The 21413-nt window shown below is 40.9% G+C and overlaps 1 protein-coding gene across 4 annotated transcripts in view; it reads left to right on the top strand.

Moving 5' to 3' along the window:
* Positions 1 to 21413, top strand: part of PLS1 (plastin 1) — a 73746-nt gene that overhangs the window by 40429 nt on the left and 11904 nt on the right. For all 4 annotated transcript variants that reach the window (XM_019491856.2, XM_019491857.2, XM_059730997.1 and 1 more), the window contains 7 exons: positions 1711 to 1843; positions 4076 to 4157; positions 8296 to 8461; positions 8567 to 8709; positions 10088 to 10177; positions 12515 to 12710; positions 19918 to 19996. In XM_019491856.2, coding sequence (XP_019347401.1) covers positions 1711 to 1843; positions 4076 to 4157; positions 8296 to 8461; positions 8567 to 8709; positions 10088 to 10177; positions 12515 to 12710; positions 19918 to 19996 — 889 coding nt within the window. The remainder of the gene's footprint in view (positions 1 to 1710; positions 1844 to 4075; positions 4158 to 8295; positions 8462 to 8566; positions 8710 to 10087; positions 10178 to 12514; positions 12711 to 19917; positions 19997 to 21413) is intronic.

Genomic DNA, 21413 nt, shown 5'->3' on the forward strand with positions numbered 1-21413 from the left:
CTATATTTTCTTTCTAAATTTCATGCTATTTCAGTTAGACTCCCTCTTCTGAATAGTTCTTCTCCCTACCTGCTGATTATATGCTTAGATATGTACATGACTTCATCTCAGTGCTCTGTGTGTGTATACATACAGACAACTGCAGGTACAGAACATTAACTGTGCAACTATTTGTCTAACATGTACAAGCATCATTGTGTATGTATAAATATGGGTTTGGGTTTATTGTTCAGTTCCTCTATTGTTTGTGTGGATCCTTCCTATAGAAAACGAGGAAAGAAAGACAATTTTTAGATGTAGGAAAATGTGATGATAAAAACCACAAAAATGGGAGGGGACTTCAGGGCAGGACAGAGTTTGGTACCAGAAAAGAGTGTTTCATTAGTTGAAAAGATTTCATGATGATGGTTGCTGTTTAGAGCTTGAGCCTAGAGAGGTGGTAAGAACTATGACCCTAAGCAGAAAAGTGCTCATAAAAAGCAAGAATTGAAGCATATGCTTGCATGTATTTATAAGAGTAGTAACATTGTTAAGCATGACTACTTGCAGATGGGGGTGGGGGGGAGGCGGAAGAAAATGGCGCTTTATTTTAAACTCAGTATGCTCCCACGCCAAGCCTAGCACATGCCCAGAAGAGTCGGTTCCTTAGTTGCACCCACCTTTCCCAACGTCTGTAGAGATTGGGCACTTTAGTGGGGTGCTTTTTGGCACTTTTATCTAATAGCTGCTTGAATCAACTTTAGCTAAAAGCACCAAAAAGCCCCACTGAAGCTCCTGATCTCTGTAGACACTGAGAGCTGGATCAAAGTAACATGCTGCTGCTTGCAGTAGAGTGCATTTTTTTCCACATCTATCAGTGCCCCATGATCCTAAATGTTGGATCAGTCTGACCTCTTAATGCCTTTCAGGACTTAGTCTTTTAACATGATTGTTTTGTTGGAGTTACAAACATAATAAATGACAGCTCTGTCTGTATGCATGGCTTCCTGTGGTGCTTAGAACTTGAATTCAGAGTCTACATTCTGGACATGAATCAACTGCAAGTTCTGTACATGCTAGCTCTCTGTACTGTCTGAGTACTGCTCTTATAGGATCAACTGCTTTATTTTAATATTTCTCCACAGCATGCTATGTAGCCTGTTTCCTCCTGAATCCTGGTCAACTCTTAGGAGTGAACAGTACATACGGTCTTGGAAAAGGATACAAATGTTGTAGCTTGACTGATTGTAGTCCTGATAAGGATTCTTAGATGAAAGTAATGATGAATCCTGTACATAAACTCCCAAGGGGTGAGAACAGAAGAGTCTCCCTGTAAAAAGAAAATTCCCAAATTCCCTAAAGTTAATATATCATAGTAATTTAGAATAAATTCTTAGAAGTTCTACCAGCCTCTGAAAAGCAGTGTAGAGGCCAGACTGAAATATTGTCATCTAACAAGTTAAAATCAATTGTGTCTGTGCACTCATGTTGATCATAATGCAGATATAGTAATTTCCTTCCTTTTAACATAAGTACAGAGAAAATGAACTCTGGTAATCCATGTTAATAATATATTTTTATCATTATGTTATGGGCAGAGTGTTGCTATTATATTCTGTGGACAGCTCAATAATACCTTCCTACTCCTATAATAATTAATAGATTATTCTACTGGTGTTCTGTGGTATCCTTATTCTTAGACTACTTAGTCTTTAATTATTTATTTTTCAGAAGAAGAAAAGGTTGCTTTTGTTAACTGGATAAATAAAGCTCTGCGAGATGACCCAGACTGTAAGCATCTCCTTCCCATGAATCCATCAGATGAAAGTCTTTTTAAATCACTTGCAGATGGTATCCTACTTTGGTGAGTCTAAAGCTAAGAAAAAGCTGAGAAATTTGTTCTCTGAAAGTCATGTCTTGATTACATTTAAATACATAGAAGTTTTCAGTAATACCAAGATTTGTACTTTAATTAATACCTTGATCAACCCCTAGAACTGGAGAAAATCCCCTTCTTATACATCCTTCTTTAGCATAATTTTTTAAAGTATAACCTTGTGGCAAGCATGAGGCCACAAGGATAAACTTACCTGGAGTGGGGAGTGACCGGAGCCGGCGGGACGCCGCACTGAGCCAGGAGCGAACCAGAAGTGGAGCTGCGGCAGGAAAAAAATGCTGCAGCAGAAGAAAAGAAAAAAACAACCCAGTGGGTCCAGAAGGAGCTGGGACCAGCTTCTACACCAGCATGGGCATGTTTTATGGCAGCGTGCCAGCACTGATTTGCGGGCCACTTGGAACCGGGATAAAAAACTCAGCAGAGGGCAAATAAGAGGGACAAGAAAAGGGTTCCCCAGCGGGTCCAGAAAGGCCCAGAGTAGAGCTTCATGGAGGAGAAGTGGTGGCTGCCCCAGAAAGGGGCCTCTGAAAACGAGTTGAGTCCTGGAGGGCTGACAGAGTTACCTGAAATTACGTCGTGGACTCCAGACATCTCCGGACAATATTGGACTGAGCGGGAACCTGAAGAGAAAAGGGGAGATGGACGTCCAAACTGTGGCAAGTACAGACTGAAGAGAGAGCAAGATACACCAGGGAGCGAGGTAACCCAAGGTCAGGAAAGAATCTAGGCAAGATCCAATATGGCCTTAGGGAACTTGGATGAGGCAACATCTGACTAATACAACCCAACAGACCAAGGTATAAGAACCTATACCAAAACAGACCTAGGAGACTGGGAAACAACATCCGTGGTTGGTGTTAGGTAAGGGGTAGGGGAGGCGGAGCCCCAAATGGGAAAACGGACAGGAAGATTGAAGGAAGGTACCAGGAAAGGCAGGACAAACCATCTTCCTCCCAACTAAATGAATTTATTCCAGCAAGACGTGTCAGGAAAGAACCCGTGAGGACCTTCCAGAGTGTATCCCAGCAACAACCTGTCCTCTCTCCAAGCGACGGCAAAGCCAGAAAAACCCATACATAAAAGATGCACCAATGAATGACATGAAGCGTTACAAATGTATTTAAAGAATTTTTCTGTTTTAATTTTAATGTTGAGCAGGTATATGTGTGTGTGAAGTCTGACTAGCTGAAGGCTTTTTTATGTCAGACTCTTTAAATTATACCTTCATGAGTGCACATGACATTATGTAATCCAATATACTGATTAAAAGGAATAATTAGAAGTCTTTTGAGAAGTATTGTGTAGGGGTCAAATCCCAGGGCTGGAACATAGAAGGTCTGAGTTCTGTTCTTAGTTGCACCACAAACCTATATTGTGCCCACAAACTTATATTGTGCCCTTTCTCTCTCTCTCTCTCTCTCTCTCTCCCCCTCTCTCTCTCTCTCTCCCTCTCTGCTGTGGTTTCCCAGGGTATTGAGAACTTAATACATTATAATACATTATTACTGATTGGATACAGACTTTCAACCTTTTAGAGCAGGGGTTTTCAATCTTTTTTAATAAGTGTACCCCTGGCAGCTGGACATGGAGCTGTGGGGGGGGGGGTGGAGGGTGGCGGTGATTGCATGCAGAGAGGTGGCAGCATGGGGTGGTGGGTGGCAAGGCCTCATGTGAGCTTCCTCCCCCGCCATATCTGACTGGCCAGGCAGCACCTGTGCAGCCTGCAGAGGGGCTCCGTTGCCCTCATGCCCGCCCCGGCCCTGTTCCTGGGAGGCAGCGGCACAGGGTGGTGGGTGTTGGTGTTCCATCCCCACCCACCTGTGCATACTCCCGAGGTTGACAACCCCTTTTTAGAGGCAAGAATTTTAGAAACAAGGCATTACAGAAGTGTGCTGTGTTAGTTACAAGTTGTATGTTTTTGATAATAGAAAGTCTGTCCTTCTGAGTACATTTAATTTATGGTTGGCTGTGTTTTCCTGAGAGATGCACTAACAACGCAGTTTTCCCTAAGCATAAACCTGACTGCTCCACTTTTTTGTATCTATGGAGACTCAATGATTCCTTGTTGAAATTTTTTTGAGTGGAAAAAGAGAGATTTCCATAGTGTTTTAAATATTTAAAATAACATTTCAAGATTTACCACAAAAATAGTAATGTTTTGGTTTCTCAAAAAATTGAATTCTTTAATTTCTTCCCCAGCAAAATGATTAACTTATCACAACCAGATACAATTGATGAAAGGGTTATTAACAAGAAGAAACTCACTCCTTTTACTGTTTCTGTAAGTATTGCACCTTTTCTGTCATAAATATTACAGTAGACTCTGCCTACAGCTTTTTTTTACTGAGAATTTTGTTATGGACTTAAAACAGGAGGAGAATCAAGCTTTGTACACGGATTTAAAGGGTCTGATGCATGGAGTAGCTTGACATGCGTTGCCTGGGTGCTGTGGGGAAACATTCTTTCAAACTTCACAAGCCCTTGAAGAAATGCAGAGAGCCTGCATCCTTTCTCTCAGATCTCTTATGTTTTCATTTGTTGTAGCTGACCTGCTCTGTTTTCCTGGTCTTTAGAAGTATCTGAGCAATAGAGGTTTAATGGAGTGGTTCATGAGGACAAGCCATATCTTAGAGATGTTATTCAAAAAGAATATGAAAGTTTTAGCCATAGCCTGGATGTGAGGACTAAGTGTTAAAGATGATTTCCAAGCTGCTGCCCTGGGTAACAGGCAGGGAAGTGTATTTTCCACAGTAAATGAAAGTAGTGGAGAGACCTATGGAAAAAAAACCTAAAAGTTTTATTGAGTCTGAGCTAATGACTAAGCATTCACACAAGAACTTTGGGAAGATGATATTTTAGTTTGGAGAGAGGCGGAAAGATTTGACATAAACAGGTAAATTTGTGAGGCTTCAGCATAATGAGGGGAAAAAAATCAGTTAAAACCTGGAAGGAAAAAAACTGACCTTTAATTGAACATGATATGTAAGGAAGCTTCAGATATATTATTAGGCTCTAAATTCCTCTCCAAAAGTGTTTTATAATCTCTACCTGTTTAACAAAGACTGTGCCAGCAAAGATGCTAGTATATATACTTATGCTGTCTCTATGGCTATGGCATACTTATCAGAGCTAGAATGTATTTGTTTTCACAAACTGTTGCTGCTTTAATAGCAGTTGTCTTTTTAATGTCACCATGTGGTCCTGCTGAAGTCTTGATGCTCTCTTCGTAATTTCCATATACTGGATGCAGTAAACAGATCAACATGAGTTCACGCGCTTCAGACATGTTCCTATACATGCGGACATACTTTGGCCCAAATTAAGTGGTATTGCAAGCAGTAGCGTTCTGCAGAGAGCAAGGGCCCACTCAAGCAGTTCTATCCATAAGATGAGGCTCAGAAAATCTGATGAAAAACAGATGTCTGCTTTGTGCCACCGTAAAAAATTTTTAGGGTGGCACAGAAGCAGAGCGAACAGACGTCATGCCCTTTATTACTCCATAAGTGCTTAAATTTTGTGATGACAGTTGGGCACTCTGGGCAAATGCCCCTGCAGGAAATTAGATTCAATTCAATTTATTAAGGATTCTGGCTGAAAGCCATGCTCCCAAAAGCAACAGACAGATAATGATGATGTAAATTTAAATGAAAATCTAGGAAATCTGGTCATCTCACCTGACGGTAAAGCTGACACATTCAACAATTTCTTTGCCTCTGTATTTCTGAAGAGGGACCCAGATATCTCCCCCACTGGCCCCCCCAAGGGCCCTGTGGGTGGTACACCCAGGCCTAGGGTTAATGAGGACGTTGTCAGGGAACTTCTGGAGGGACTAGATGTATTTAAATCTACAGGTCCTGATGATCTCCATCCCAGAGTGCTGAAGGAACTAGCAGGGGTCATTGCAGGACCTCTGGCGCAGCTCTGTGAGCACTCATGGTGCTCGGGCGATGTGCCGGAGGACTGGAAAAGGGCCAATGTGGTCCCCATCTTCAAAAAAGGGAGGAAGGAGGACCCAGGAATCTATAGGCCCATGAGTCTTACCTCGGTCCTGGGGAAGCTTTTTGAAAGAATTATCCTGGCACATGTCCAGGAAGGGCCAGCAGGGGAGGCTGTGCTCAGGGGCAACCAGCATGGGTTTATTAGGGGCAGGTCTTGTCAAACCAACCTGGTAGCCTTCTACGACCAGGTCACCAAGTCCTTGGATGCAGGTGTCGCAGTGGATATAGTCTTTCTGGACTTCAGGAAGGCCTTCGACACGGTCTCTCACCCCATTCTCAGTAAGAAACTAGGAGACAGTGGTGTTGATGCCTACACGGTCAGACGGGTCACTAACTGGCTGGAGGGCCACACCCAGAGAGTGGTGGTGGATGGGTCTTATTCGACATGGAAGGATGTGGGCAGTGGGGTTCTCCAGGGCTGGGTCCTCGGGACCACACTGTCCAACATCTTCATCAGTGACTTGGGCGAGGGGGTAGAAAGCACTTGGTTCAAGTTTGCAGATGACACTAAGATGTGGGGGGAAGTGGGTACGTTAGTAGGAAGGAACAGGCTACAAGCGGATCTAGACAGGTGACAGGGGTGGGCAGATGAGAACAGGGTGGGGTTCAACACTGGCAAGTGCAGGGTAATGCACCTGGGGAGGAAGAACCAGCGGCACACCTACAGGCTGGGGAACTCCCTTCTCGCCAGTGTTGAGACAGAAAAGGATCCTGGAGTCATCATTGATGCCACAATGAACATGGGCCGACAGTGTGGGGACGTGGTCAGGAAGGCCAACCATACCTTGTCATGCATCCACAGATGCATCTCAAGTAGGTCCAAGGAGGTGATCCTCCCCCTCTACGCGACACTGGTCAGGCCGTAGCCGGAGTACTGTGTCCAGTTCTGGGCACCGCACTTCAGGAGGGATGTGGCTAATATGGAGAGGGTCCAAAGTAGGGCCACCTGCATGATCAGGGGTCAGCAGGGCAGGCCCTACGAGGAGAGGCTGAGGGACCTGAACCTGTTCAGCCTCCAAAAGAGAAGGCTGAGAGGGGATCTAGTGGCAGTCTACAAACTAGTCAAGGGGGACCAGCAGGCATTGGGAGAGTCCCTGTTCCCCCGAGCAATCCCGGGAGTTACAAGAAACAACAGACACAAGCTAGCGGAGGGTAGTTTGAGGCTAAACATTAGGAAGCGCTATTTCACTGTCAGGGCGGCTAGGACCTGGAACCAACTTCCAAAATAAGTGGTGCTGGCTCCTACCCTGGGGGTCTTTAAAAGGAGGCTGGATGAACATCTGTCTGGGGTCGTTTGACCCCAGTGCTCTTTCCTGCCATGGCAGGGGGTCAGACTAGATGATCTCCTCAGGTCTCTTCCAACCCTACCAACTATGAAACTATGAAAATAACAGAAGTGCAAATACAATAATGAAATGGGGCCAACTATTATAAAAGCTTTATTCCTACCCCTAGAATTAACATAATCAAGTACAAATATGGTGATAAATCAGATCATGACTCTATAAAAAATATTGTACATAGGTTCACAATTGTCATAGTGAAAAACAAATATAGTGATAAAGTTTATCGGTCATGTCAACAATAAAGGCTATTTAACTCTGATCGCTTCAGCCTTGTAAGCAAAAATTGCAAGACGGTTTACTACATATGGATCTGTTTGCTGGATGAGCCATATTAAGTCTGCAGGGGATTCAAACATGGTGGGGGAAACTCCTTTTTCTTGCTGCCAAACTGTGGGTTTGGGCTGCTGTGCAAGCAGAGTAGAGGGACCCCTATGTGAGTTTCCCCCTTCTTCATTTGCAAATGCATGTTGGGGAAATTATTCTGCAATGATGCATGCATCTGCATGCATGCAGGGGGGAAACTCCCATAGGAGTCCCCCCCTCTGCTTGCACACGGTGCCTTGGGGTGCGGCAATGAGAAAAGCACTAGGTCCTGGTGTACCCATTATGCTCAGAGTCGTGTGTGCCCCCCCCCCGGCTGCTTGAATTCCCTACAGGGGGATTCTCTCATGCCCCAACAAAGGAGGCATGTCTGGAAATGGGAGTTTCCCTCACTTGCTGACATGCACCCCAAGTTGGGGTACAGCATCTGGGGCTCTCTTCCCACAGGATTGAGCTCCTGAAGCCCCAGGAGGGCAAAGAACTTACTCTGCAGGATGACAGCCACAGTGACATCTCTAGGCATCAGTGAAGTCACGGCACAGCTAGATCACACTGCAAAAAGGATGTCTTTTCCCATCTTAGTGCTGCTGCTTTTGGGCAGAGCATACTAGTGCATTACAAGGACTAATCTGAGATGAAATTTTTCTGTTCCTTACAATTTCAAAAGCCCACAAAATAACCAAGCTGGTGTTTGCTGTTTTGAATGTGTTTATATTGACAAATATTAATTTTGTTAGCATTAATGTTTCAATAGGAAAACATAAACCTTGCCCTGAATTCTGCATCAGCTATTGGCTGTACAGTAGTCAACATTGGATCACAAGATCTACAGGAAGGGAGACCACATTTGGTATTAGGGCTCGTGTGGCAGATCATTAAAGTCGGTCTTTTAGCTGATATCGAGCTCTCCAGAAATGAAGGTAAGAAGGAAAACAACATCAGGTTCTATAAAATGTGTGAGGTGCGATGAAATGCCTTCTGACACTGGTAACAATAATTCAGCTTTCTTTCAAACTTGCTTTTAGCTCTTATTGCTTTGCTAAATGAAGGGGAAGACCTGGAGCAGTTACTGAAACTTTCCCCAGAAGAGCTGTTGCTGCGCTGGGTAAACTACCACCTGTCAAATGCAGGATGGCAGGAAATAAACAATTTCAGTCAGGACATTAAGGTATATACTTGTCATTCTAATAAATGAAAGTAATATTGGCAGAATGTAATCTGTTTTGAAATTAAGGAGAGAGATGGGAATTAGGAATGTGCTAGTGATCCACGTTTTACAGGAATTTGTTAGTCAAATTTATCCTAGAATTGTACATTTTAAGATCACACATTGTCCTGTTCAGCTGCTAATACAATGTATCAACAAGGAATATACAATGCAAACAAAACACTTCCCACATGGGTCAAAACAGTAACTATCATTCAAGAATACATATGTTGCAAATTGTACTAAATGACCCAAATAGTTTTAAGTACAACCCCACTCACAGATTTACTGCTTTCCATCATCCCTTTCCCGAAAGTCTGGGAATTGTCTCTTTTTACCTAGCTGAATTGGGGAGGGATCTCATTTTGGGTATAGTTCTGCTCACTCTTCATTAAGTTGGTAGGAGAAAAACAGCACGTTTAAAAGCAAAAGTGAACAGGCAATAAATGAGTGGATCTCTATGGTAATTTTCCTTCTAATTATTTCAGAATAAACCATTAAAATATTTTTGTAGTCATTGTTTTTCTTCAAAAAAACATTGAAGAGCCTATTAATAAAAATATTAACTTGAGTTTAATGAACTAGAGCACATCTAATCAAAATGTCCTTTAGTATGTAGGGCACATATATTAAAATGTTTTTAAATTAGCTACTTTTACCAGGAGTACAAGTTTGTCTCTGCCTCTGTGCCTGATTTCTATGGGAACAGCAGAAGCAAAATACATATATTGGACTTTTCAACAAATAAAAATAATGATTAACAAAATATGTAATAGAATCTCTTTAACTGGGATGTTTTGGTACACAGTTTTGTCCCAATCAATTGTTCCATTAAGACAAGGGACTATTCTTAAAAAGTGAGAATGATGAAGGATGAATATTGAACTGATTCATAAAAAGGATGAATATTGAACTGATTCATAAAAATGAAATTCCCATTGTTCAATCTCTAAGTCTTTCTCATGAACACCTTATGTAGTAACATCAGCATCAAAAGATGAAGTTAGAATTTAACAGCTACCTTAAATGTCTTGTAATCTATGAGGTTGGCCAGTATATTCAGTGAAGAAGAGTTTATGTTAACATTGTTCTGACTAAATGGCAGTCATTCCTATTCATGGTCATTTGACTGAATGGCTTCTATGAGAAATATTCCAGAAAAGTAGCCATAGAGATTAAGCAGATTTTAACTAAAAGCCAAATCCAGAGTTTATTGAAAGTGGCATTAGTCATTGTAATGTTTTCAATGGGCTTTGAGGGAGACCGTAAAAATAACAGTATATTAAATTTAGAGGAGTAAATCTTGGCCCATACTCTAAAAGTGCATTACTTGTTTTAGGATTCAAGAGCCTACTACCATCTCCTGAATCAGATTGCACCCAAAGGAGACAAAGATTATGAAATTCCCATTGACCTTTCAGGGTTTGATGTAAGTATTCTGAGATTTAAAACTGTGTCTGCATTAAGTAACAAAGATTTACATATTGTCTCATTGATGTTACATCCCAGAACATGATTTCCTTTTGTGGTTAGCTTGATTTGGAAGATGCATAAGCTTTGAGCCTTCAAGATTTTAGTACAATTCCAGGACATGTTAGATACAACTATGTACCTTTCACTGTACAAAGTGGAACTGTGCTTTAACGAAAAGAGGTAAAATATTTTGTAACCAGCCTGTTCCATCCTTTCCTCTGCCCCATGGATGTTGTTTATAGCCTGCTATTCTGGAAAACCTTCTTCAACAGTATTACAGGGGTGTAGGTTGTAGCCATGTTGGTCTAAAGACATAGGCAGACAAGGTTCCTTGGGTGAATCTGATATCTTCTATTAGACCAACCCAAATAGTTGGAAAATAATTATTAAGCAAGCTTTTGGGTTCAAAAACCCTTTGTCAGGCTAAGGAAGCTTCAGCAGTCGGTGTGTGCTCTTCCTGGATGGAATGAAAAGTAAAGAAGCCAGTGGCTGGGCTGGTATGCATACAAGACAGGTAGTCAGTGAAAATGTAGACTGAGGAGTCAATGGGTGACTGGGGAGCTGGGAGGGGGGGGGGGGGAAAGAAGAGAGAGAGAGAAGGGGGATGAAAGTGGAGAGATACCTGGGGAGTCAGATGTCAGGCAGGTTATAATGTGTCATAAATCCAATGTCTATATTTAGTCCATGATTTTTAGTATCCAGGAGGTTGATGAAGTGGAGTTCAGGACTGAGAGACTGGAGAAAGAGTGGTTTTCTTGTGAGAAATGTGCCCCCACCGGTATTTGGGTATTTCTGTCTTTGATGGATTTCCGGTGTGCGTTCATTCTGGTGCGCAGTTGTTGTTTGGTCTCTCCTACGTATTTTCCATCAGGGCATTTGGTGAATTGGATGAGGTATATTACCAAATCCACCATGTGGGGGCACATTTCTCACAAGAAAACCACTCTTTCTCCAGTCTCTCAGTCCTGAACTCCACTTCATCAACCTCCTGGATACTAAAAATCATGGACTAAATATAGACATTGGATTTATGACACATTATAACCTGCCTGACATCTGACTCCCCAGGTATCTCTCCACTTTCATCCCCCTTCTCTCTCTCTCTTCTCCCCCCTCCCCTGCCTGTCTCACCCATTGACTCCTCAGTCTACATTTTCACTGACTATCTGTCTTGTATGCATACCAGCCCAGCCACTGGCTTCTTTACTTTTCATTCCATCCAGGAAGAGCACACACCAACTGCTGAAACTTCCTTAACCTGACAAAGGGTTTTTGAACCCAAAAGCTTGCTTAATTATTTTCCAAGTATTTGGGTTGGTCTAATAAAAGATATCAGAATCACCCAAGGAACCTTGTCTTCTTCAACAAAGAATTCTAACTGAGCTGCGTGGTTATGTTCTGCTTCTCAGTCAGAGTAGGCCTCTTTAGGCAGAAGATTTATATTCTCTTCCTGATCCCTGGAATAAAATGACACTTAAATATGTGAAGGACCCCTCCAAAAATCATTAGACATGGAGGGTGCTGTCATGTTCAAACCCTTCAAGCAAAATAACAGAAATGTTTAAAAGGCCATCTTAGGTTGTTATGTTGACATTCCTCCTTTGGAGGCTGCTGAGAAGGCAAGATTGGAAAGTTTACACTAAAATAATTTTGACAGAAAATAGCTTTTCAGTCAAATATTCTTTTTTTGGTAATGAAAATGGTCTGATTTCTATGGAGTGTTTTTCTTTTTAAATAAAGAACTCTGAGCACCTGAAACTGAAATATTTAATGTTTTGTCAAAAATTTATATTCATGCTTCTATGCCAAAAGGGAAATTTTCCACGAATAGTCTCCCTTACCTTTTTCATCAGTTCTGCTTCTGAGTACAATGGGTTTATTCAAGTACAAAGGATACAGTGACATCTTCTGGGAAGACTAGTGTTTTAGAGTTCTGAGTTGCTGAACATAGGCAATGAGATCTCATTATTTATTATTATAGTAAAAATCATGTATACCATTACATTTAAGTATATATACCTTTTCTGTGAGCCCCCTCCGTCCTGAAATGACATCAGTGTGGCAATCAAGTGGATTTGGTAGCATTCAGTTATATTCCAGAAGAAAGCAAGATACTGGATTGTCGCACTACAGTAGAGATCAAAATGAATATCTAGGTTCTGAATGTGGTCTGCCTTTGCTTATAGTGTACAGCGTAATAATGCACAGTCCTATATGAAGATATGATTCCAGAGATATCAAAAATAATCCAAAAAATCAATAAAAAGGTACTTGGTTTTACTTCCTTTTCTAGGAGAAAAATGATCTGAAGAGAGCTGAACGCATGCTTCAGGAAGCAAACAAACTGGGCTGCAGACAGTTTGTTACTCCAGCTGATGTGGTTGCAGGCAACCCTAAACTTAATTTGGCTTTTGTTGCAAATCTCTTTAATACATATCCAGCCCTACACAAGCCTGATAGCTCTGCTTATGACCTCAATTTAATAGAAGGTGAGTTCTTTCAATCTGTAAGCCTATAGAAATAAGAGCATCAGAAGTAGGTATAATTTATGAAAAATAGATTGAGATAAGGCCCCCTTCTGGCAAAGCCTATTGGAATACCAATATATAAAAAAAACTTGGTTTATTAGTTTTTTTCAGATATTAGCATGTAAATTGATCCTCTCTCATTCTAGTTTTCAGAAGGAGAGGTTTTATTTGCTTGTGTTGCTCTGACCAAAGGCTGTTCTTGATTTGAGTCCTGAATGATCTTCAACTGCTTTCTTCCCTTCTTGTCAGATTACCATGAGCACAGTTTTTATACTCAGGCTTAGTTAGAAATGAGGGTTTGTGGGTTCCTTTATAGTTTATGCCAGTACTATTCCCTCAGTTGCTTGCCAAGAAACACTTATCCAATGGGTGAAGCAATGCTGACCAGAGAAAGCGTGTGGTGGGGAGGGGGGGAATTATACTAAAACATCATTGTGTTTTACATAGACTTTCTCTTATATGAGTATACCATAACAAAGCATATCTGTGACACTACCCCTGCCAAATTTCACATCACTGCACCAAAACGTAGAGATGCTAAAACTTCTAGCTGATATAGTTTGGGCAGAACAGCAGATATTTCTTGAACCACATTCTGTGAAACTGCTGAGCTATTTTCTGTTAAACTTTTTAAAGGTATTTACATTAAAGCTGACATTTGGTATGGAAAATGTCAGTTCAAATGGTTGAAGTATGTAAAAATTATAAGCAATTAATCCAATGTTGTAATGAAAGTGATGGTAACCTTAACTCATAGCTTTTAATATCTATTCTAGAGACAAGAGAATTATATAATTATTATCTGTATCTTTTTCCTTTATAAACAATATTTCTGAGCCAGAAATCGGAACTAGTTGTGTTTTGTTCTGTTCTTCATGTTTCCTTTTAATACTGCTGTATGATTTCACTTTCATATGGTATTGTTCTCAAGTTATTTAAATATTTTTATATAAAACACAAGATACTTGTTTCTTAGTTTTGCCATAGGTGTGTTTTCATAATGTGATTTATAATATATAATACTTTCCTATTTTGCTCCGTGAAATGCAGATTTGACCCCTCCTAATATAGGTACTGTATTTAGTACTTTTCTATATTCCATAAACATCTATCCTGCAGTCCTTTGGGTTGTTTTCCTACTGTAACCATGTGTTTCCTCTTGGTTGGTTTTGCATTGTTCTTATATTGCTATCTTTGCTTTAATATGCCGTCACAACTGAGGAGAAGACAGCAATAAAAATGCCCTTATGATATGGGCAAGCCTTTCACAACTCTGTATAAATGCCATCTAACGTCTTATGTGGAATTATCTCACTGTGTGACCTTTCCAGGTTCAAGAATCTAAAGCTAAGGATGTGGGCTGGAAAATGGTCAAGGTTTTAAATATACAGCTTCATGAAAGGCTTAATTTGCCTGTTTAAAGTCCTCTTTTTCCTCTCAGTGACAGATCACTTTCCTCCAGAAAGAGCACATTGAAAATGTGCCTGTCCTTTGCTGCATCAATTAGCATTAGTTTAGGTTATTGAGAGGTGGTTCAACTTTAATTCTGTCCCCCTCTCCAAATACTTGGATAATGTTCAGTGTTCATTGTGATCTGCACATAGATGAAGGACAGACAGACCCTTTGGAAGTATTTACTTAGGACCCAATAGTCCCTTTCTCATGTAAAACGTCACAGAATAGAAACAGGTCCCTCATAGCTGCATAGCTCTTATCTGACTGCTGTTCTAATACATTCTTTCTTTGGAGGTAGATCTGGCAGCAAAAAAAAAAAGCAAGAGGGGACAAGGCTTCTAGTTCTTACTTGAGGCTTAATATAGGGAAAGTAGAAGCCCTGCTTGTTGTATCTTGGTTCATACACACCTACCCCTGTAATTTTTTTTTTACTTTGCTGAGCTGTTGCTTCTGGCATATTGGCAGCTCAAACTCCCTGGGGGACTGACTTCTATTCTGCACTGTAGTAACTTTTTATACAAATTGCATATGAAGTTTTAATTGCCCTATGAAATTAATTATACCTTATTGATTAGCTACTCCTCAAACCTCTTTGCCTGTCATCTTGGATATTCCTCCCTCAGTTGCATAGAATAGTGGTTTCAAAGAGGCAAGAGGTGGCCATGTAGTGCCACTTTCCTTCAGCTCATTTCTCTGCCCCATTTCTGTGCGTTTCCCTTGGGTTGGCTTCTTCCGTACCACACAGCAGAATACGTGCCCCAGAAGTGACCACAAGGTATTTTTGAACAGGAAAAAAAACCTGGTCAGTTTTTAGCCAGTTGGAAAACTTAGGAATACTTCTGTGCTGCATGAGAGAGGAAGTTGTTTAAGGTGGCATATTAAATATGGTGAGCTATTTTTAGTTCCTGAATTCCTGCTAGTCAGAAGTGCACTTTTCAACTTGCACGCTATTACTCCTGTTTGTCTAGTTTGGATTCCTTTGGCAGTGCTCAGCATGCAGTTTAAGATTCCTAGTGTGAGTGAAGTTGCTTAATTTTTCCTTTACTATCTATACTTTCTTAAGTAAGTTTTCCTGGAAGATTTTGGCTCTTGTCTTTGGAATGTACCAGTGTCCCTAAAAATGTATTTCAGCCAGGGATCAATTTTAAGTTACACCAAACTAAACAAAAGATTGGTAGGTTTTTCAATTTCTACTAATCCAAAATGGGATTTAGTTCCAGAATATGTAATTGCTATTCTTCTGAAGTGTATGCTTGCCAACTTGGACAGTACTGTATTTACCCAAATAGAAAATGACTTTAAAGTTAAGATGAGCCCTCAATAGTTAGATTCTATACATGGAAAATGTATAAATTCATTATACTTTTCCTTGTATAGAAACTAATTATTGGAGGATTGTCATAAATTCTCCCTGTAATAGTACATGGGGAAAAAGCAGCAGAGGGACAGGTGCAGGGGGGCAAGCAGCCCCCTTCATTGCTGCCTCTGCCTTCCCACACAGCTTCTGCCCTCTCTGCCTGTCCCCTGCAACCTCTGATCCCTCTTCTCCCCTCAACTCCCCTCCTGCTTACTGGTGGGCATGGCTCCAGCCCCATACCAGCCTGGGACATGAAGCACACAGTAGCTCTGGCCCTGGCTCAGCCATACAGCAGTGGTTGCAGCAACAGTAGCTCCTGCTGCCACCACTGCCACAGGTGCCCCCTAGATCGGGGGTTTAGGTGCCAGGAGGGCAGGGAGGGGAGCAGAGATAGGAGACAGAGGTCAGGCAGCTGCTACAGCTCCAACCCCAAGCCCAATTTGGGAACCAGAGCTGGAGCCACAGCAGCCACCTGCCCCTCTGTCTGCCTTTTACTCTAATCCAAGATGAGGGGCTTTTTACCCTCATGGCTTTTTACCCTAGGGAAGAAACAAGCCCTTATGTAAGATTTGCATATACAAAGTATATAATCCTTCTAGCTTTGATAATTTTTACAGAAAATATTGGAAATAAAATCCTGACATAAAATCCATGTTCAGCAATTTGTGAGAATCCCTGCTTCCCCTCTTCCCAACACTCTGAAATTAACAAGAAGTGAAGCAGAGCTAACAGAAATACAGAGTCCAAATCAGTATATTTTTTTTACCAGTAAAATTATAGTTTGAAAACAGGAATCCTTACCTGAACAATGAAAGACCTCACAAAATTTTAATTCTACTACTGGGTTTTTAAAGCTTTAAGTTCCTAGTTAACCAAGAGCACTAATTTTAGTTGGAACTGGTTGTAATATTTTCAACAACATTTTTCCTACAATATTTGCTACGACATTCTGTTTTGTCAAAGCTGAAAGATTTTACAGGTAAGTATTGGTTTCTATATAGCTATCTTTAAGGGGAAGGTTTCTGAAGTGCCTCATTAGCAGGGATTCTGGTTTTTCTCTGCCTAAAAATTGCATATTCTCTGATTTTAAAACATTCCCAAATTCTTTAATAAACCCAAAATACATGTTTTTCCATGATAAAATGAAATGCCACTATATCTGTTGAACACAATGTTTTATTGATTTACTAGTGACTTGCCCATCAAGAATGACAGGTGAATTTCAAATAACAAAAACAAACAGATTTTTCTGTTTGTTTTTATTAAGTAAATTAAACATTAATAAAAACTTTAATAAAATAAGCTGAACATTTGAAGATACCAGTCCCTTCCTTCACTTGATTTCATCCAGAGGGCTGGAGGCGCACCTGCCCGTGCTGCTGCCCGGCTGCCACCTGCGCGCCTCTTTGCTGGGCAAGGGCAGGCAAGCTCTATGCCTCACAACAGCCACCCACGCCCTAGGGCTTCCTTCATGTTGCCCCCAGGCACCTCCTCTGTTTGGGGCTCGGGACAGGGCTGCCGCTGCCCACCCACTGCCTCATGCCTCTGCCCAGCTCTCACTTTTCATCAGCTGGCCTCTCCCTCTGTTTTCCCCGCCACACCGAGCTCAGTAGAAACGGCCCTGGCCCCTGACTTGTTTCCCAGTTCTGGAAGTTGGGATCATCCTGACATGGTCACTAAAAAAATGCTAAGGTTTAGCAAAGAAATTTCTCTGAAGACACAAATGTTTTATCTTACAGTTTTCAAGCTATTGATGTTTAAAGAGCATTACGGAGAGAGAGGCTAAGCCATAGATGGATAAATAGGTGGATGGACAGATATGAGAGAGACAGAGATTTAACAATTTTAAAGCAGTGTGGAAGTCTGCCACTGCCTCAATCATTGTAATAAAATCAATTTGAAATACTTACATATTTAGGTTTAGAACCCCCTCCCCCCGTCCCGTTTGCTAACTAGGATGCAGGTCCAGCTGTGGCTGTCCCCCTGCTTTGTGGAGCTGAGCAGCCCTGATACACCGTTGCCCCTCACACGCAAGCCACAGCCCCCTCACTGATGCCTCTGCCAGTCTACAAGGGGAAAACCGCTGCTTCTCACATTTGTCTCCATTGAAGAAGAATGTTTGTGTTTTTCTCCTTTAAAAGAGAAAGTCTGTTCTGCATTTTTCCATGGTGAATAGAAAATCTGGATCCCTGCTTATTTGGCACTTCTAATCAAAGAAAAAAAGACTAACATTAAAAAACTGACAGTTTAATCCAAAAACAGATTCTGTTTCTTGAGAACATTCAAAGAGCTCTTGTTCCAGAGAAAAACAAGAATATATTTTATGAAATCTCAAAAGTGGCTATGAAATTGAATTGTTATCCTCCAATCAGCCCTAATTGCATTACTAAATGAGAGATTTTTTTTGCCAGCTTGATTAAACAAGCTCATAGAGTTGTTTTGTGGAGAGTTGAAGGGAGATAGCAAGAGAAACCCTCATTCAAAATATGCCATTTTTGAGTTCTTGGAAGCCATTCCTTCCACCTTTTGTGGAGAATTTCTCTTTCAATTAGAAATGGGCCAGGAAGAGAAGAATATGTAATTTCTGTTCTATAGGTCAGATGAGTAAAGCAGGAAGTATAGTGTTTTCCTGGCATGTGTTTTTTGGCCTAAATGCTTCTTGTTATTTCTTAAATGTTCTATTTATGAAAAAGCACAGGAACAAATGGCGTGTGCAGTATTAAATTACAAACAGTATAACAGACATTCAGAATAGAAAGTGCTACAAGGTAAGGTATTACCAGTACTACATAGTACTAAAGGAGTCACTTAATATGCTAACACCAGTGAGAGAGAAGAAAGCCGGATAATAACAGAGAATAAGGTGAAGGATAGCTTAGAACAGGGGTCAGCAACATTTTTGGGCAGAGTGCTGAAACCACCCACCACTTCAACTTGTAAGATGTTGGTGTGCCCCGGGGTGAATGACGGAGGAGCCAAGAGGGGCCCAGTCCTTGCTGTTGCTGTGTAGCCTCGGCCGTTTCCCCACCATCCACCCAGAGGCATGTGTGCCAAGCAAAATACCTTCAAGTACTACACTCTGGCACCTATGCCGGGGGTTGCCTACCCCTGGCTTAGAAGTAGTACATAGAAAATAAAGCAGAGAAGCAAATCCTTCTGTTAGAGATGTCTTATTGACCAATGGTGCCTGAACAAACACACTCAAAGAAAGAAAGAACAATACAAAACTGTTTGACGTTCAGACATATTAAACAGAATTTTGTGAATTCCCCAGAAGCAAAACTGCCACTTAAATTTGTAAGACTTACTTAGCTGTTGTGAAAATAGCTTCACAAATCTAATCAGCATTGTCTTTTTGAGCCTGCAGCAATGCAGATTGAAAAGGAGAGGTCTAGTGCACTGTAGAAGTCTCCAGAATGCTTCTTGGGAAATTGCTGAATGCAGAAGTAGATGCTGGAGTGCTATATAGCGGGGTGGCCAACCTGCGGCTCCAGAGGCACGTACAGTTCTTTAGAAGTTAATGTGTCTCCTTGAATCTTTGCACAAGCACATGGTGACCAGCTTCCATAGCCTTTACGTCACGTTGTGTGCTTGTGCAAAGATTCAAGGAGATGCATATTAACTTCTGAAGAGCCACAGGTTGGCCACCCCTCCTATATAGACTGGAGCTTAAGATACTATGGCAATGTGTGCAGTAAAACACATGTGACAATAAAATGGCATTTAAAACAAATTTAATGTTACCAATCAAACTGAATTCCAGTGGTCTTCATTTGATGATTAGCATTGTTGTTGTTCTTCACAGCCTACTGCTCAATACAGAACAGAAGAATGTAAAATACAATCCATAGTATGTTTTATTTGGTATTGTATGAAATTGCACAGAAAATTATGTTCTCATATACTTCCCAGTGATGCTCATGGCCTTGTACCTAGAGCCCTGAAATTCTGTGTTTGACAGGACTGTCTCCATTCCTTGGCTAGGAGATAATACTCCTGTGAAAAAGATGCATGCATTTTCACGGAAAAAAGTAGCAAATAAATTATTCAAAGCAACTCTTGCTAGTTTATGTGTATAAATGATCTAAACCAGTGGTTCCCAATCTGTGGTAAGCGTACCACTAGTGATATGTAGACAACCTGTCAGTTAACAGATTTATTATAATTACTTTATATGATAAAAATTTTTCTGGTGGTACTTAAGGTTGAACTGAAAAATTTGCTGCTGGTATTTAAGGTTGTATTGTTTTAAATTGGTGGTGAGCAATCTGTCAGAGTTTGGGAACCACTGATCTAAACCTTGTCCATTAAAATGTTGCCCACAAGAAATTAATATGCAGCTATTTATGTCTATAGGTGAAAGTAAAGAAGAGAGGACCTTCCGAAACTGGATGAATTCTTTGGGTGTAACTCCATATGTTAACCACTTGTACCGGTAAATTTTTTATTTCTGTTTTTTTCTTCTTTTTTATATTTAAGCATCAATTAAGTAAACATCTGTAGACCACAAGGGGGGGGGGGGGAACTGTATCCAGAAAGTAAAGCAGTTAACTATAAATAATGGAAATTAATGTTGCCTAAATTAGTAATAAAAAAAGAAGTAAAAATCAAATTGCGAGCCTGTTTTACTGAATTTACAAGTAGTGATACTGGCTAGTTGAAATTGATGGTTGATATTTATCAGTCAAACCCTTTGGTTTGAGCGTTACCTGAAACCTGATGTGGAATGTCAGGAATGATGATACCTTTGAGGTTAATTGTTTTGAGAGAAGTTGGCTTCATACCACAGAAAGCTGTGTCTGTTTCTGCAGCAAATAAAACGTGTTAAGAGAATTACTGTAAAGCATTACATTTATAAGAGGCAAAGTTACAAATGCCAGAAAAATGATATTCATGTTGGTCCCATAGTTGAGCATTAGTTAAGACAATGCTATGACATGATAATTAAAAGGTTGGTTGTTGCCGGTACCTCATCTAAGGAAGTCTTCCATCATTCTACTAGTGAAACAGTTTTGGAAGATCCTGCAATGGAAAGCTGTGCTGGACAGGGAGTCTAAGAAGCCTTTACTTTTTCACCTATGAAAAGGGCATAATGATACTTAAGCTGCCTTGCAAAGAATATTATGAGGCTAAGGCCCCTGGTAGATGTTTGTCGCACTTAAGATGTGATTAACCAGTTATTAACCAGTTAATCAACCTCAAGTAGTAACTTAGTCATTAATGGCGTGATAAAGCAAGGAACAAATTTACATAAAATAGTTGCACCTAAAGTGGAACATGGGGCCAGGCTGGCAGCTGATCAGGGCTCCCAGCCTCAGGAGCACATTGAAGCTCTTAACTCTGGCGCTCTTTCAAGGCTGGGAGTTCCAGCGGCTGATCAGCGCTCTTAGTTTTGAGGCACTCCGATGCATTCCTGAGGCTGGGAGTGTTGGTCAGGTGACTGGTGCTCCAAATTGGATGTGTTGCGCCTCCGGTTTGCTGCTTGCCTGGTGCTGGGACTATGTTCCCCCCACTGCACTGCCGATAGGGCACAATTGTTCAGATCATGGATCGGATCCCATCATGCCTTTAACTGAACATCTGCCAGGGACCTAAATTAATGGTTATAATTTTTTTTGCCATCCTTGGAAGAAATATAGAGAAGTGTACACTGTTATCCATTATTTTAATAAATCATGCAGGAAGTTAGGATAATTTTTAGAACATTTGGAACTACAGTGAAAATGTAGGTATTGGCACAGTATATGGAGAAGAGTTGGAAGTGATATGGCAGTGTTAAAAATTGTTTTCTTAAGTCTCTTCATATTCTAAATCAGTGGTTCTCGAACCTTTTTTTTCGTAGACTGCTTGAA

The sequence above is a fragment of the Alligator mississippiensis genome, chromosome 7 (assembly GCF_030867095.1).
Source record: "Alligator mississippiensis isolate rAllMis1 chromosome 7, rAllMis1, whole genome shotgun sequence".
Lineage (NCBI taxonomy): Eukaryota > Metazoa > Chordata > Crocodylia > Alligatoridae > Alligator > Alligator mississippiensis.